Genomic DNA, 16630 nt, shown 5'->3' on the forward strand with positions numbered 1-16630 from the left:
GTGTTGGTCATCCAGTGCAGAGTTTGCAAATGAAAGCGAAATTCTGTCCAGCGAAGACCTTCCAGGGATATCTGACTGTCTTGCTATCTGGAGCATCAAGGCATTTCCTGTGTTGGAAAACTAAACCTAGAGACTCTAAAGGAGAAAAGACTTTACAAACATTATATAAACAAATACACTGATGTGATAAATTTCCTCTCCTACTACTAAGATAGTTCTCACTCTTTCTGCTAACTGACTCCGAGGTGAATTCTCAGTGAATATATCTACACCATTCCTTAACTCTACATCCCATGTAATTACTGCTATCTACAGTAGGACAAACACACTCAGACACACCTTGGAAAGCAGTTTAAATATCAACAAAAATGTATTTATACTGCAAAAGTGAAGTACAGAAGAAAGTATTTATGGAAGAAGGCCCACTGTGGAAGGCTCCTAAGAGCTATACAAAAGTTACAGTGATCACCAACATCTAACCCTGGGCCATGTGCACACTGAGTGGTGACCATGGCCAGGCTTTTTAAAAATTTCAACCTACATTTTTTTTGCCATTATTTCCCAGTGCCTCTTCTAGTACTTACACAAAATATGCAGTGAATAAAAACACCAATCCTCCACTTACACCCAGTACTGGTTGTGTTTCAGTGTGGGATTGGTTTGTCGGCAGAGCTTGACCATGTCGGGATCCAGGTGCACCCAGGTCTCCCAAGGAGCACACTTTCCTATTGGGCCAACCATTGTGGGGAGCATTTCTTCACTCTGTAGAGCCTTGAAAAGACTAGCTGGGGGATCTGCTGGAGCTTTGGATAAGTGGTGTCACTGTGACGTTTGTAACAGTTATGCTCCTTTCTGGCTTACAACTTGGAGTTGTGGGTTCTCGGTTGGTAAGGGGGTTAATAAGTGCTTTTGACTTTGCTTCTTTCCCACCCAGCAGCCAGATGCACAAAGGCACTGAAATTACTATCAGCAGGAAGAACACCACTACCAAGGGTATGGTGACCATGAGAGGGTAAATGCTGTCTCTAGGCTGAGTGGGTGCCCCAGGGCTGAATTTGGTGGCAGCTGGTGGCCACATGACACCCATGGGAGAGATCGTGCCATTTACATCTGGCTCTGTACCACTATGTTGTCCCCAGGAATCTGCTCCTTGCCATCTGGTCCGGATCAGCCTCCCCTGAGTTTCTGTTTGTGTTGTGAATCCTGAAGAATCTACAGGCTTTTTCTGTGAGAAAACTGAGGTTACAAGGTCCTCTCCAGTGACCAAAGGAACACGTGGTGTAAAAGTTTGTGAAAATAAGGAGTCAGGTGGCACTATGGTGAAGGGGAGATAACCTAGTGCTGGCTGCACACGGTCTGCCCTGAGCAAGAATGTGAAGGAGTCATTAAGCACATGAGTGCCTGTGAGATTAGCACAAGCATCAAGCACCAGCAGTCCCTGATCAACATCCTTCTGAGTGAACAGCATGGCATCTTCCATCATGGTGCTGCCAGTCACTCTTCATATAAGTCTTCCATGGACAGGGGGTTCTGTCATTTCAAATTTGGGATCACTCTTAGTCATATTAGCAAGGTCACTTGCATCAAGGTCCTTTCCTCTCAGCTGATGGGCCACTCTGTTGGTGACTTTCAGATATGACATAACCTGCAACTGAGGTTGCACTCTGTGTTTGCCCTGTCAGGCTGCTTTCTGATGTAAACAATGAGAACTGCAGCTGGTCCTCCGAGACTGTGAGATTTGTCATATGATAAGATAGTCTTCCTGAGTCCAAGTCCTCCTGGCTAAAGCTAGTGACCAGCTGGTTTTCAATCAGCAGGTGCCCGTGTTGGAGGGGCCTTGTTATCCTGTAAATGATCTGGGGGCTCTTTCCATTGCTAATTGCTGACAGGTGAGCACTGGTGATAGAAACAATTGTCTGGCTTGTGGGAGAAGTAGTTCAGTGAGGTTCACAAGAGTGATGGAGATGGGGCTGACATCCAGGTGAAAGAGCTTGTAGTGAGGACGGTGTTTGCCATCAGTCACACTAAAGTAAAACACTCCAGAGGATGGGCTTCCATCTTGTGTGAACCACACCTGACAGCTATCAATGTCGACTTGCGTAAATTGGTGACAAGGTACAGCTGAATGGTTAGCTATTGCCATAAAGCCATCATTGGGGTTATGAATGATCACATATCTGATCTCATCTGGAGGACTGTCTGGATCCTCCACTTTCAGGATTTCAGGTCCCACAACCAACCTACTGCCCTGCAGCACTTGCAATCGAAGTCCTTTTGTCTTTAATTCTGGTGCCTGGTCATTCACAGGAGTGATGGTGATATTAAACAACTCAAGAAAGCCAGCCTCTGGCTTGGTGGCAGATTTGCTTTTTCTGTTCAGCCAAACAGCAAAGGTAAAACTATCAGCCAGTGATTCAGAATCATAGGGAAAGTAGGTCATTTCAAATTTATTAATGACGAACTGGGAGAAATAGGTTTTTCTGTGGTAATATTTCTTTCTCCAACCATAATGGTTCCATGGTGAGGAAGAGATGTAACCTGGAACCAAACTTCATAGGAAGAACACTGAGATTTGGGTAATTTAAATAAAAGATTGGAAGCATCTAACATAGATTGGTCAATTAGAACTCTGTCTCCCTTTGACAGTAGCTCCTGGTAAAACAAACATGAACAAGCAGCATTTCATTAGAACTTTCAGATGGCAGTTTCAGTAAAGCTTTCTCCCTCACATCTGCCTCTCCTAGTGGATTCTTCTCAGGGCTTTAGTTGCTCAAGTATCTGAATTAGCATTGCTACCCAGAGCATATGAAAATAAAATTTAAATACAAGCAAATACACAATTAACATCTCAGGCAAGTGCACTTTAAAACCTTCAAATTCAATTATATTTTAATTTCATAACTTAGCTACTTCTGGACTTTCTTTTACCATCAAAACTTGTGCACCTTTCAATTCCCCTTTCCTTTCAAGAACTTACCATATTTATCATTTTCATTTTCTACCAAGAGTGCTTAGTTGTAGGCTTGGTGAAGTAACCATTTGGAGATATAAAGAAAATTCTCTAAACTCAAATTACAGGTTTTTTCCCAATACAACCACTAGGCTAACAAGGGCAAAGAGAAGAGGCCCAGAAAAAGAGGGCATGCAAATAACAGTTCCTTATAACTGTTCAGTCTTATTTCAGAAGTTATTATAATAGCATTAACAAAAAGGGTAAAATTTATTTCCAAATTGTCCCTACTTTAATATCGACAAAGCACTCACGATTTCTTAGTAGCATTACCTGTACTTGCAAGCAGATGGCTGTGCCGACCAGGCTCATTAATTCCATATGAAATGGTAATAGAGAACTCCTCAGGGCCAAGAACTGCTGCAGGTGGAGAGGATGCTGTGAATGTAAAAGAGTCTTCCACAGTCCAGGCAGTTCTCCTGATCCATATGCTGGTACAGTATCAACCCCTCACTGACCTGGCCAGACAGTAAAAAAATTAGTCCCTGATTTGCAGGGTGATACAAAGATTAAAATAGATCCTATCTAGAGGAGACACATGCCATTCCAGGGCTTACTTTACTGATGCTCAAATTACTACACAAACTGCAAATGCAGGAACCTTGAAAGCAGGGAAGATTATTTTTCAAACTTAAAGAGATTGTATTTCAAAAATGGTCTATTCAACAAAGAAAAGCACACTGATTTTCAGGTTAGTGCCCCACTTTATTTGTATTATACAAAAGTGTATAATAGACTTCTATTTCCTTTGTCAGTTTCAACAATTAACAACTCTCATCAGTCTCGTTTCATGAGTATCTCTATCTTCTTTCCTACCAACAGATTATTTTGAATTAAATCATAGATACATCAGTTCATTTATAGATGCTTTACCAGTGTTAATAAAAGATAACTTTTTTTAGTTTGAAAGACAATTTTTGTACTTTTTTATTCTTTCCACATTAAAAAAACATTATTTGAGAAAGAAAAAATTTAGAACATCCACATACCACATTTCATATTTCTCATAGCTTTTTTTTTTCATATATGGGTTCCCTTTATTTTTTTTCTTACAGTTTATTTGTTCAAGAAATTGTTGTGTTGCAGTATTTGCTACATTTTGGATTTTGCTGATAGCATCTTTATGGTGTTAACATGACTCTCTTTCCTCATGTTTTCTATAAAATGTAGTTAAATTTAAAAGCTTAAGTAAGAATTAAGTTCAGTTTTTGGATGTGAATATTTTACAAGTTGTGTTAAATAATTCTTTTTTTACAGCTTGTAAGGCACAATAATATTTGGCTAACTCTTTTTAGGATATGTTAAGATTTTAGGTGGTTTCAAGTGTTGGCAGGTGGATCCATCTGTTGAAGGGTTTCCCATCATTCAGTCACTTAATAACTTAACACACTCATTGATGTTAGTTTCTTGATCCATTATTGCAGTGGCAAGAGATTAATACCATTTCTTTTATCATTCCTTCTTCATTTTTATTATCTGGTAGCCTGATATAAGGAAAAACTTTCATTCATCAGTTATTTGGCTATAAAGAGGAATACAAAGAAGAATGGGAGGAATGGAAAAATGCTTGTTTGCTTTGGAATCATTACAAACTTATAAATGTCAATATATATTTTATTCCATTGCAATTTTTATTCTCATGGATTTTCAAATTGTCCCATCTTGCTCCTAAGTATTTTTTTCGTTATTTAACTTTTAACATCAGTGGCTTAGTAAGGTCCTTTCTAACACAACTAATGGGGACGGGTTCTACCCAGTGTTTTGTTATCCAGACACCATTTGCACAGTCCTTCATCAAACATTAAAATTGTACCAGAGAAGGGAGGGCCACTAAAAATATGCAACTCTTACTTCTTACGCGTCACACATTTTCTCACCTGCTGTCTTTGATTATGCTCTGACCTTATGTGGGGTTTTGTTAAGGTACTACAAGCATCCAGTTCAAAACTGGAACAAATTATCATATAACATACAGAAGAGCTACTGAGTCTACTAATGTTGGCTGATGCTTAGAAATACTGTATGAATTAGCAGGTTTGCATTTCTGAATATGCACTGCTGGCTCAGTGCTGGTTTAGTGCCTATGTCTATAAATAGAGCTCCAGAAAGACTTTTGATCTAGGAAGTTTCTGTAGAAGATAAGCACCTTGTCCCACCCACGGTGTCCAAAAACTGCTGGTAAGGAGATTTTGTTCCTTAGACAATTGAAGGATGGGACAAAGAAATGCTTTCATTTGGGAATTTTAAATGGAGAGAAGAAAATGTCACTGCTCAACACTTTCTTGGGAAAATATGAGATTAGGAGAAATTAGATTACTTGGGTTAAAAAAATCCAATTTCAATTGGAAATTGGATTATTTTGTTCAAAGATAGGAATTTCTGATACTAACTGGAAACTCAATTTCCCAGAAGTTCCTAGAAAATAAGTCCATTTCATTCAGCAGTGGTTTCTTTTCCCATTTTCCCACTGATCCTTTGGTATAAGTGCAAATTAGCTTCCTGAATATATCAGAAGTTATTTAAATAATTTAAGCATCTTCTGGTACAGTATGGAAAGCAATTGCCTCAGGGAATGAATGGTGCTCATAAATGAGGACGATGAGACAAAAATCAGAAAGAAATCTTCCAAAAGACGGATCTGAGGAGGAGTTCTAAACATAGTTTTATACTTTGGGAATGTAATGGAGGGAAATCTTTTATAAATTCTGTTACTAAAAAGGCGTTTGTTTCAAGAGTGAAAAATTAAGTTTAAATAATCACTTGACATTCTACATTAGAGAGTGAGAGAGAAAACCAAATTACATGCATCTTGCATATCTGAATTTGAAGACTGGTTAAGTTACTGAAAATGCTAAGCTAGAAGTAAAAGAGACTAAGTTCCTGTGGATGCCAACTTGCCGGTTATGTTCTGAAAGAGATTTGCAGGTGAATCGTCCTTAATATTTACAAGAGTTTCAGCTTCTCTAGCATTAGAAGCCGGATTCTAAGGGAGGTACGGGACAGAGATAATGCACACGTGTCCGTGCCTGTATGTGCTGAGAGAAGAACTAGAAAGGGAGAAGGAGAGAAGGATCTCAGAAATACCTAGAAATTTTGTGACCTCAAATAGAAAATGGCCGCAGGAAGAGCTTCCAACAGCTCCACATAATTCCACTGTATTAATTATGGATAGAATAGCCACTTCGCTGGACAACTCTGCTCTGAGATTAAGGAAAGAAGGAAGTGAATGTTTCTATTTCTTACAGATTTATCTTAATCCAGGTATCTTCTCTTACAGGAGTCTTTCTGGAAGGCCATTAGAAAGTCAATGGTATAGAATCCCAAGTAATGAACATAGCAGGAAAAACACAATGAGGAAAAACTACCGCTTGGCAAATACAGCCATAGCATTTCAGGTAGAAATCCTAACGTGGTTGCTTGAACTAGTGGGCTATCGTGTAAAGAAAACTAAGATTTTTTTTTTTTTTTTTTAAACCGGTACCAGGGATCAAACTGACGACCGCCTGCTTGCAAGGCAGGTGCTTATGCTGCTGAGCTAAACCCCCAGCCCCCAAAATAAGATATTTTAATAGTTACTGGTTACGAAGAATCTCCCCACAAAATAATTACTAGTCACAAAGGAAAATCAGCAGAGTTTATTCCCAGGAGAGACCCCTTTGTGGGAATAGGGACAATTCTTCAGGAACCTAGTTCCTAAAGAACTCAACAAGACTTAGTTAGAAACGAGTAACTGAATAGGTCTGAGTAAGCACCCACAAGTTGAGATTCATGCCACTTTATGACCAGATGAGTTCCTGCAGAAGCCTACTAAAGCAAAAACCTTTTCAAGGAACCCAGTGGTATATCCTGATCCTGCCCTATTCAGCAGAGAGGTCCAAATTCACATTTGTATAGAAGAGTTTGATGGGACTCGTTTTTTTTTATAAATGCATAGACTTTTAATAAAAGTATAAATGAGGTATTATAAAAAGGTATAATTAGGAAACAGCACGAGGTAGTATTTGTTGAGAACAGTCACATACATAGACACATGAGGTCCTAATCTTAGGACCCTGTAAATGTTCCTTTGTGTGGCAAATACTCTACATAGGTGATTAAATTAATGATTGTGAGATGACTGAAAGATCACCCTGGATTATCCAGGTGGCCCAGTTGCACTCACACATCCTTAGAAGAGGCAAGCAAAGACAGAATTACACAGGCAGAAGGAAAGGCAACACGACTGTGGAGCAGCGATCGGTGAGATGTACCCAAATGCAAAGGAATTCCTGCAGCCATGACAGTGAATAAGGTGACAAAGGAATTTGCCAAGCCTTTGGGAAGTACACAGCTCCCTTTACACCATAATCTTTGCCTAGTGAAATAGATTTCAGGCTCCAACCTCTAGATTTGTGAGAAAATAAACTTCCAAGCTACAAAATGCCACCAAGTTCGTGGTACTGTGTTCCGCCAACAGTTCAACAGAAAGAAACACGTGGTTATTTACAGCCTCAGGACTCAGTTTGCTTGATGAAGAAGTGACGAAGTGGCCAGACAGCAATGGCCACACGTGGAAAATGTTCTCTACATAATTCAGTGAACTTTAATAGGAAAAAAGTGCCAAAAAATGTTGTATAAAATGTCCATAATGACTGTTAAGCCTAATTGCCATGGAGTGGGAGATCCCAAGAAAGCAGCAGTAGGGTGGGGCCAGAGTGATCAATGCAGAAAACAATAAATCTCTCTGTTCAGCAAATTCTAAGACCAAAGCTTAACAAGCCATGGAGTTGACTGTATTCCCCATTCAGTTGAAATAAATTAATTTCTACCCCAAGGGAAATGTGCTCACAATCCCTTAACATACAAGTGTTGTCTGGAGCAATAAACTCAGATTCTGGGAGGAAGAATAATTAGACAAATTTCATAATTTAGATTTAATATATAATTTTCTAAATGTGGCCCTGGAAATGCATCTGTATTGCAGCAGCAGAGAGAAACTAAGATAGATGATCTCTCACACATAACACAATAGCTGAAATGTAATTATTGTCTTTGTGGAAAACAAAAGAGGGCAGGCATCGAAAACCTCAAAACCAGAACATTTTGCTTTTAAATGACTCCAAATTATCTCAAAGAGAACCAGAATAAAAATCATTCAATTAGTTTCATATTCTACTTGGAAGAGAACTATAGAATTACTATAGAATTGAATTCTTATTTTGCTCATACATTCTTTAAAAGGAACAACTTCTCTGAATTTGTAAAAAGTTTTCACTCAATCTTAAAAAAATCTGATTATTTACCTTCTCTGTGTACTCAATTCTTCAGAACACAAGATTCTCAGCAAAAGTTTCTGTGGTTTAGCTTTTCCCAGTTAGGCAGATATTACACAATAATGAAAAAGTTACTTGTTTATTTTGGTAGACTGATTTGGTACAGTATGAAGAGATAGTGAATTTATTCTGGAATAAGAAATTATTTTTGAGTGATGACATACTTTTTTTCTCACAATTATTTTACCAGAGTAATGGTATTAAACCTAATAGAGTCAAAATTTCTTTCACAAGCTATTTCCATCTGCTAATTACAGTGGTCACTTATCATAAGGAAAAAGAATGTGGCCTTTACATGCAAATGATAGTTTTGCTCCTCACCTCCCCAGGGTGACAGAGAGATGGAAACAACTCAGTTCTCCCAGGTAACTGTGTGAAAGAGACATCAGCCATCAACTACCTAAAACTCTCTCCCAACTGGACATTTAGCAGGTTACTGGCTAGAACTGACTCTTGAGGTTACACAAACTTATTTAGAAAGCCAAATAGTAATCAAATCCACTGGATAACTTACATATGGTTGAACAGTTCTAAACTTCTTTTATAATTATTTCCCAAGTATTATCTTTTTTCACCAACCAGACTGAGCAGAATTAATGAAACCACATAATGTGTGTTAATAAATATTTTCATTGAGTAGTTAAATGTTTGTTTTAATTTTAAAATTACTTTAATTTTAATTTAATTTAATTTTTATTTTTATTTATTTATTATTTATTTTGTGGTGTTGGGGATCGAACCATGCCTAAGAAGCTGGTTTCTTAGGCAAACACTACAGTGCTGAGCTAAGCCTGAGTCCAGGAGAAAACCTTTTGACTTTCATCAGCACCTCTATCCACAGCCTGTTTCTGCCATTTTTTCTACTTTCCCCAATGTTCTGAAGCTGTTAAATAGTAAATTTGAGCCATCAAAATATGGCAGAAAGCTGACAAGAGTCCTATTTAAGAGAGGCTGTATAAATCAGCAGACCTTAGGAAAGATTTACATACATTTGCATATAAAAAAGGAAACAGGATCTGGAAAGAAGAAATCCAGAAAGATGAATAATAAAATTTGTCTTCCAAGTAACCAATAAAAATGAACATTCAGACAAGCCCGAGATTTAGCTCAGCCACATACGCACTTGCCTGGCAGCATGAAGCCGTGTGTTAGACCCCAGCACCAGAAAAAAAAAGTACTTTCAGAACACAAAAATTAACCAGAATTCTGTTATTTTCAGAATAATACCCATTGTACTGTATTTATGGGTGATGCTCTGTTCTTTCTCAACAAATTTAATGTTTTAATGTTTTCTGATTTTATTTTTACAACATGCAATATATATATATATATATATATATATATATATATATTCAGAAAATAAAACATACACTGAAATTGAAAATAAACTACTAGCCTGAAAAAGTCAGAGTTTGCATTTTGGTTCATACCCTCCCAGAGTCCCTCCCCTACCCACATTCTTGAAGTTGTTTACATTGACTGAAATGGAAATGGAGCCAGGTTATTCGAATGATGTACACAGAAATTTAACCAAACAGATCCTGTTAAAACTCTCTGATGGCTGTAGGGATTCTCAGCTGCTCCTCTGAGGAGCCTTCCCACTGTGCCCTTGCTCTGAGCACTGGAGCGGGGTCTTTGGAACTCACTCAGCTTTGAGCCTCATCCCTCTGCCAGCCTGTGCTCTACAAAAAGGTGGAGTGATTGATCCCTGCATGAGTCCCCTTACATTTATTCAGCACTCTCCTCTTATCACCCCTCAGGGAAATACATTTGAGAACAACCAGAGACTTTCCCCAAAAGGAAACAATAAGTAGGTTATAAGGTGAAGCAAATGTCGCTCTTCTTTGATGACCTCATTTCCATTCATTAAATTACTGTAGCACATTAGAATAAACACACTGGGCAATTTTAGTGCCCCAGAAAATTGCCTTCCCCTTAGGGAAATTCATCTTCAGTTAGTAGGAGAATAAAGGGACTTTTTTCATATTTCTAAGAACAAAAACATAACATCAGCTTTAGGTATCATTTATTAAGTATCTGAAATTTTGATAACTTTATGTGGCTTCAACATCCAGCTGGAATATTGGACTTCCTCACACCAAAAGGAGCCAGTCTCTAGTTCTACCCTTACCCCAGTTCCTTAGTGTGGCCAATCAGTTATTCAACTTACTCAACTGCTCCCCAGGACCCTCCCTCAGGAGAGCTAATGCAGCCTGCATGACTGATCTCACTAAACTGCACACCTCACATGTCACAGTGACCACCTGCCTACTTTAAACCAGCCATTAATACTCCCCTTGGGAACTTATTTGAATAACATCTCCTGATCTGTCTCTCTTCCTGACCTCTGTGTATAAATGGCTGTTGGGTGTGCTGTGTATCCTCCAGGACCTGTAAGTAATACAACTTTTATATTTCCATCTTGTATCTTTCCAACTCACTGGAGAGATACTCTCCATCTTAGAGATCCTGAATTAAAACATTAGAGAAATGTATAAAGCATTTACTTCTATTATCTGTCTTAGTCTACACAGAAGTGCTAGAATGAAGGTATGGCTTAGTTCATAGGAGTATGACCTAGAGTCAAGGGCCCTGGCATCAAATTCTGTCTCTGGTATTTATAAACTGTACTTATGAGCAAGTTGTATAAACACCTGGTGTCTCAGATCCAAGTTGATAAGTGGGGAAAAGTAATACAGCAGAAGACTTAGAACAGTGCTTGGTATACATGATGAATGTTCAAAATGTTTTCAGTGATCATTGTTATAATTTTTCCCATTTTATAGCAGAGGAAACTAAGGTTTAAAAAGCATGTAATCCGCCCTAAGTCACTGAGCTAATCCAGATCTTTGGACTGTAAAGGCCAACATTGTTGTCTGTAGTCACAAGCAGTCAGCAGTAAAAGCAGCCATGGAATGGGAGGTCAGATCCCTAAATTACAAGCTCTCTCCCCTCCACACCACACACCAGAAGTACAGAAAGCATGGGCTGCTGTGCTGATTTCTACAGACTAATATATCTGAAATGTTATTTTATGATGAAAGGATTTGTCTAGATGTGAGCTTGAATAAAAAGCTTGGCACACAATCTTCATGTATACAACCTTGTATACAAGTTGATCGAAACACATGATTAATGTTTACATTTTTAAAAACATTGAAGCAAAAGACACATTGCCATTAATCCCTTTCAAAATATTTCCCCTTGCTTCAAACATACTTATCTCCCCATTCTTGCCACTTCCTGTGGCCGTGCTGGAAGCCCTCTTTCATATCTTTACAAGGAGTGATCAAAAATATAGTGAATGCTGGTTCCGTTTGTCCTCCAGTGAAAAGGAAGCCTTGTAAAAACATTACTGTGTGTGTTCTCATCCACTTTTCTTACTCGATCTGGCAGCCTGTGACTTCTGTATATTCTCCATAGTCAGTGATCACAAAAGATAAACTTTCTCAATTGATTCATCTAAGCAACCATGACAGCACAACTGAAGACACTCACAAAACAGGACTTCTAGAACTGCCTTAGAAACTGGCAAGAATGTGGAGAAGTGTGTTCAAAGCAAGAGAGAATTTTTTGAGGGAAAGTAATGACAATGTATTGTTTACTGTAATTTTTTTTAAAAAATTTAAACATTCACTATTTTTTTATCACACCTTGTATATAATGAAACAGCCTTCCCTTTGTCCTGGAGTCAAAGCATTGAATGTGGTGGTGTGGCAGGGTCAGCTCTGGAGAGGAAAGTGCTATGCAGTGAGAGGAAACATACACTCTGGTTTACTCAGGAAGGGCAATAAAACTCCTCTCCCTACCCCTGACCTGTAATATTGCTTAGGTTTTACTTACAGGCTGGAGTCTGCTCCCATCTCCATAGAAACCACAGGTCAAAGGTCTTTCATCTCAGATACACTGTGCAACCCTAGTCTGCTAACACCTGCCATTACTGAAGTTTTCTTGATACTTTCTTCTTTGCTCATAAAGCAGGAGGAAGTGTGTGGGGGGAATAAAAAATAAAATCTCAAAGTAACTACCTTTTAATGAGTCAAGACTTTGCTTGTTCTGAGGCTTTATACTTCTCATGGGGTGCTAATTTCCTGTGTAGAAAAGTATTCTATTTTAAAAGTGGTTCATTTTCATAGCAAAACACACTCTGATTTCCAAAATTATAATAAACAGTTTTCTGAGTACCAGGCTAACCCACTACAGTGACTGTCCTACTGTTCTGTTTACTTAGCTCCAAACCAATGGCATCAAACTAGTTCGTGCGGCCTTCTTAAGCTACCAGTGACACTTTGGAGCATGAGTTATAAAATTGTGTTTCACAGAGTTCCACCAACTTTTTATCTTTGCCCAAAGAACAACAATAGGCCCAAAGAGAGCCTATTCCTGCAGCTCAGATCCTGGCAGAGAGAAGACGTGTACAACAGACTCTGTACACACCAACAAATGTACTGTCAAATGAGAAATACATTTTTGCTTTTGCAAGCCTCTGGCATTTGGAAGTTATTTGTTACTGTAGCAAAATCTAGAAAATCTTAGCTACTATATTCACTAAAGCCTATTTTGTTTTGTCTTTTTTTTTTAACTTTTTACCAGTACCGGGGATCGAACTCACCACTGCCTGCTTGCAAGGCAGGTGCTTATGCTGCTGAGCTAAAAATCCCCAGCCCCACTAAAGCCTATTTTGACCACATTGATCTAGAATATTACGTTTGCAATTTTGTCCATGCCCTATACTCTGAGTAACTATACTTTTAAGACTGTGATACACAATGCCTTAATTATTATTACTGTCTTATTATTTTGTTCAGAATTTTATGTTTTCATACAGTAAAAGATCACTGAAAATAACACTTGCAGTGATCATAGTCACAATTAAAAAAGAAAATGGAATTGAGGCTAGCTAGAGTCAAGGCATCTCTGTGTGACTGATAACATTTTGTTACTATTCAAATGCAAACTGTCCCTGGGTATCTTCTAATGCCTGTGGGCACATTTTAGCTCCCCTATACAATGTAGTTTTTATCCTAATCTTTTCCCCTTGTCTAAACCACATCTTTCAACCAGAGAAGTTATGTTTCCTCTTTTTAGCATCACATTTAGAACTTTTGCTAGCCTCATGACCTGGTCCTTTAAATGTATCAGGGCAAAGGCAACTGCAAAGCAAAAGCTAAATTCAATCTTGCACATCAATCTGGAGACAGGTTACCGACAGATATAAAGTTTACTACTGCTTTTTCTTCTAAACTTCGTTTTGGATTTTTGAAAAAATTCTTCAGTCAAATAAAGGTATAGCTAAATCACCTATTAGATCTTTATCTATACTGTTTCAGAATGGAAAAAATAAAGTCGAATGGCAAACAACAGGAATATTTATATTCAAAAAACTCTCTTTGTAAGCATGGACTTTTAGAAAATGCAATAATATTTAAACTTATCTGCTCAATCTAAATCCTGGGTGGAATACAGAAAAAAGAATTTTGGAAGGCCTATTCATTTCAGTAAGAAGGTATGTGGATGACAGGACCAGTAATTAAGTACTAGTGAAGTCTGAAACACTTAGCTCTGGGTACAGATTACATACGCACATACACAATTGCAATCCATTAAATGGTATCTAATATTAAATATCATTGTATAAACATATACGCCCTTCAGGATTTACTCTGACCACTGTGCTTTCAATTTCCTTTTAAGTCAGACTTTTGTGATAAATTACCCTGTTTTATATATTACACACAGGGCTCAAATTTCTGACAACTGCATCTCATCTTATGCTCCCAAAGTGTCAGGTTTCAAAGTCAACGCGGCTGAAATGAGCAATGGCCTGAGCAGCAGAGCATGTCTGCTGGGTTGCACAGGACAAAGACAAATGCAAGGCCCTCCCAGCTCAGTGAAACAGATGTCAGGACTCACCAGATATTGGGTAAAAATGGAAACATCTTCCGTGCTGTTGTCAGAGCTTATTCTCAGCAACCTCCCAAATGTAGGGGAACTTAGAACTCTAAAAGTTACAGTTCTGTTTCCTGCACTGTGTACATCATTAGTCACAGCCTTCAGGTCTTGAGATGAAAGGGGCTTCATTGAGCCTAAGATTAAAACACGTATGTAAGTAGAACACATAGAAAGGCACATAGGAAGTCTATCTGTCAGCAAAGCAATTTTTATAGACTCCTGAAACTTCTTGGAAAACATATGGTTATGAGTGTGGGGAATGCCTAGCTTTAACTTGACACTGGGCTATAAGGTGCTAGTGATCCTTGAGGCGTCTATTTCTGGGCATGATTGCCTACCAGCAACGTAGGAGAAACTTCTTACCACCCCACTCTGTCTTCCAGCCCAGGCCTGGGTGTCTAACTCATCCCTAGCAATGGTATGTGGGTCCTGCTCAGCCCAGGGTATATAAAGGGAAAGCACCTCATGTAGTGCTGAGGAGACAAGAGACAGTCCCTTCCCCTTGGAGAGCAGAGGTTTGTTCTTGCATGAATGTGAGGCATCTCCTGGGGACCCCATTGCCTGCATGTTTTATGGACCTTGGGGAGAGCAAAGGCCCATGTGAAAACAAGAAGTGAGAGGCTGGGGTGGATGACACATGGGTTTTGATGCTAATGTGGCCTCACTGGTAACCAAAGGCCAAAGTGGGTTGAACCATTTATAGTACAGCAATACTCCTTAAATATTCTATGGTGAAGGATCAGTATTTCCTTTCTAGTCCACGGTGGAACAATATTTTATAAAATACAATAAAAATGTCATCGCAATGTCAAATTACTATAAAAATTTGTAAATACTTTCACTGACTTTCCATTCTTATCAGTCCACAGACTGGAAAGTACCTGGATCACACTTATAGGAACACAAAATCAAAGTAAACACCTTTCCCGTTGCCCAGCCTCACAGGATGAAGGGTCTGAAGCAGATTTCCATCCTTCTTCTGACCCAGCATCTTACCTCACCCCTTCTGTTTCAGACTTGAATAAAGGGCTTTGGTGTTAGCCCTTCACAGGGTGTCTTTCTGAGTACACACTCCTAGGTTAATTATGACATTAAGTCAAGCGTGCAATAATAACTAAGCCTTCTGAATGATCCTGTTTTTGCTTTCCTTTCTCAGCCTTGGTAGTTTGAGAGCAAGGGTCACCAGATGCAGTGTTTAAACCACATTCAGCATGAGCCAACTACAAGAAGAAACCAGCTTTGGGTCTGGAAAAGTTCCAAACTTGCAAGGATTTTTATGAGCCTGCAATTTGAAGACTCCATTTAAAGTGTCTGAGCCTCTAAAACAAGCAGTAGGGTCTGGGGCTCCTGCGGGAGAGGATACATGAATGTCAGTCTCAGAAACATAATTCTGCCCCAAGTTCAGAACTGCCAAGGCACACGTTTGGTTATTACACAAAATGCTCATGTGATGCTTGTACTTACCTCCCACGTTCCTCTCACTTTTTGGTGCTAGTATTTTTTGCAATCATGGCTTTCTAGCTTCTGGAGCTGGGGGACCATGATGGAAAGTCACATCAGGGAGACCAAAAGGAATATTTCTGTGTCCCTAGTCAGTATTATAAAGTCATAACTGGGGTTCTTCCTGTCAAGGTGGGGTCCTCTCTTCCTACAGATAAGACTATGTCTTTTATGTGTGTGACCTCTGGACACCACCATTTTAACCTTCTCATCCTCAATTTCTCTTCAGAACACTTTCGCACAATGGCTTCTTAATTACCTCTCTGTTATGAAGAACCCTACTCATATTAACTCGTTCCCTTAGCTCCAAGGTTACCTTTGGAGGTGGGAGATAAAAGGAACTCTTTTTACAATATTTTTCTATCCAAATGATAGAAAAAATAGAAAATCAGCTTGAAAATATATCTATACTCTGATGTTTATTGTAGCACTATTCGTAACAGATAAGATATGGAATGGACTTATGTGCCTTTCACTAGATGAATGAAAACTGTGACACCTATACACAGTGGAATGCTACTTGGCCAAAAAGGGCATGAAATCTTGTCATCTGCAGCAACATGAATGGACCTGGAAATCATATTAACTGAAATCGGACCAGCACAGACAGATAAATACCACATGATTTCATTTATATGTGGAATCTAAAAAAGCTGAGCTCATAGAGAACAAAATAGCAGTTACTAGAGGTCATGATGGTTACAAAAGGGGATAGGAAGACACTGGTTAACCGGTACAAAAGCACAGTCAAATAAAAGTAAGTTCTGATATATGGTTACACAGAAGTGTGATTAAAGGCAACAGTGTTGCCGTGGGTAATACCAAATCACAAAGAGAGAGGATTTTGGATGAGTTT

General features: G+C 38.7%; 1 protein-coding gene across 1 annotated transcript in view; it reads right to left on the bottom strand.

Moving 5' to 3' along the window:
* Positions 1-470: 470 nt before the first annotated feature.
* The window catches only part of LOC100728146 (chondroitin sulfate proteoglycan 4-like), a 57926-nt gene continuing 41766 nt past the window's right edge, over positions 471-16630 (bottom strand). The window contains 8 exon segments of the mRNA XM_063257882.1: positions 471-789; positions 791-1667; positions 1669-1921; positions 1924-2481; positions 2484-2637; positions 3261-3426; positions 3428-3468; positions 14236-14408. Coding sequence (XP_063113952.1) covers positions 622-789; positions 791-1667; positions 1669-1921; positions 1924-2481; positions 2484-2637; positions 3261-3426; positions 3428-3468; positions 14236-14408 — 2390 coding nt within the window. The 3' untranslated portion in view covers positions 471-621.

The sequence above is a fragment of the Cavia porcellus genome, unplaced genomic scaffold, assembly GCF_034190915.1.
Source record: "Cavia porcellus strain 051 isolate PalLab524CR breed Dunkin Hartley unplaced genomic scaffold, mCavPor4.1 scaffold_11, whole genome shotgun sequence".
NCBI classification, from domain to species: Eukaryota; Metazoa; Chordata; class Mammalia; order Rodentia; family Caviidae; genus Cavia; species Cavia porcellus.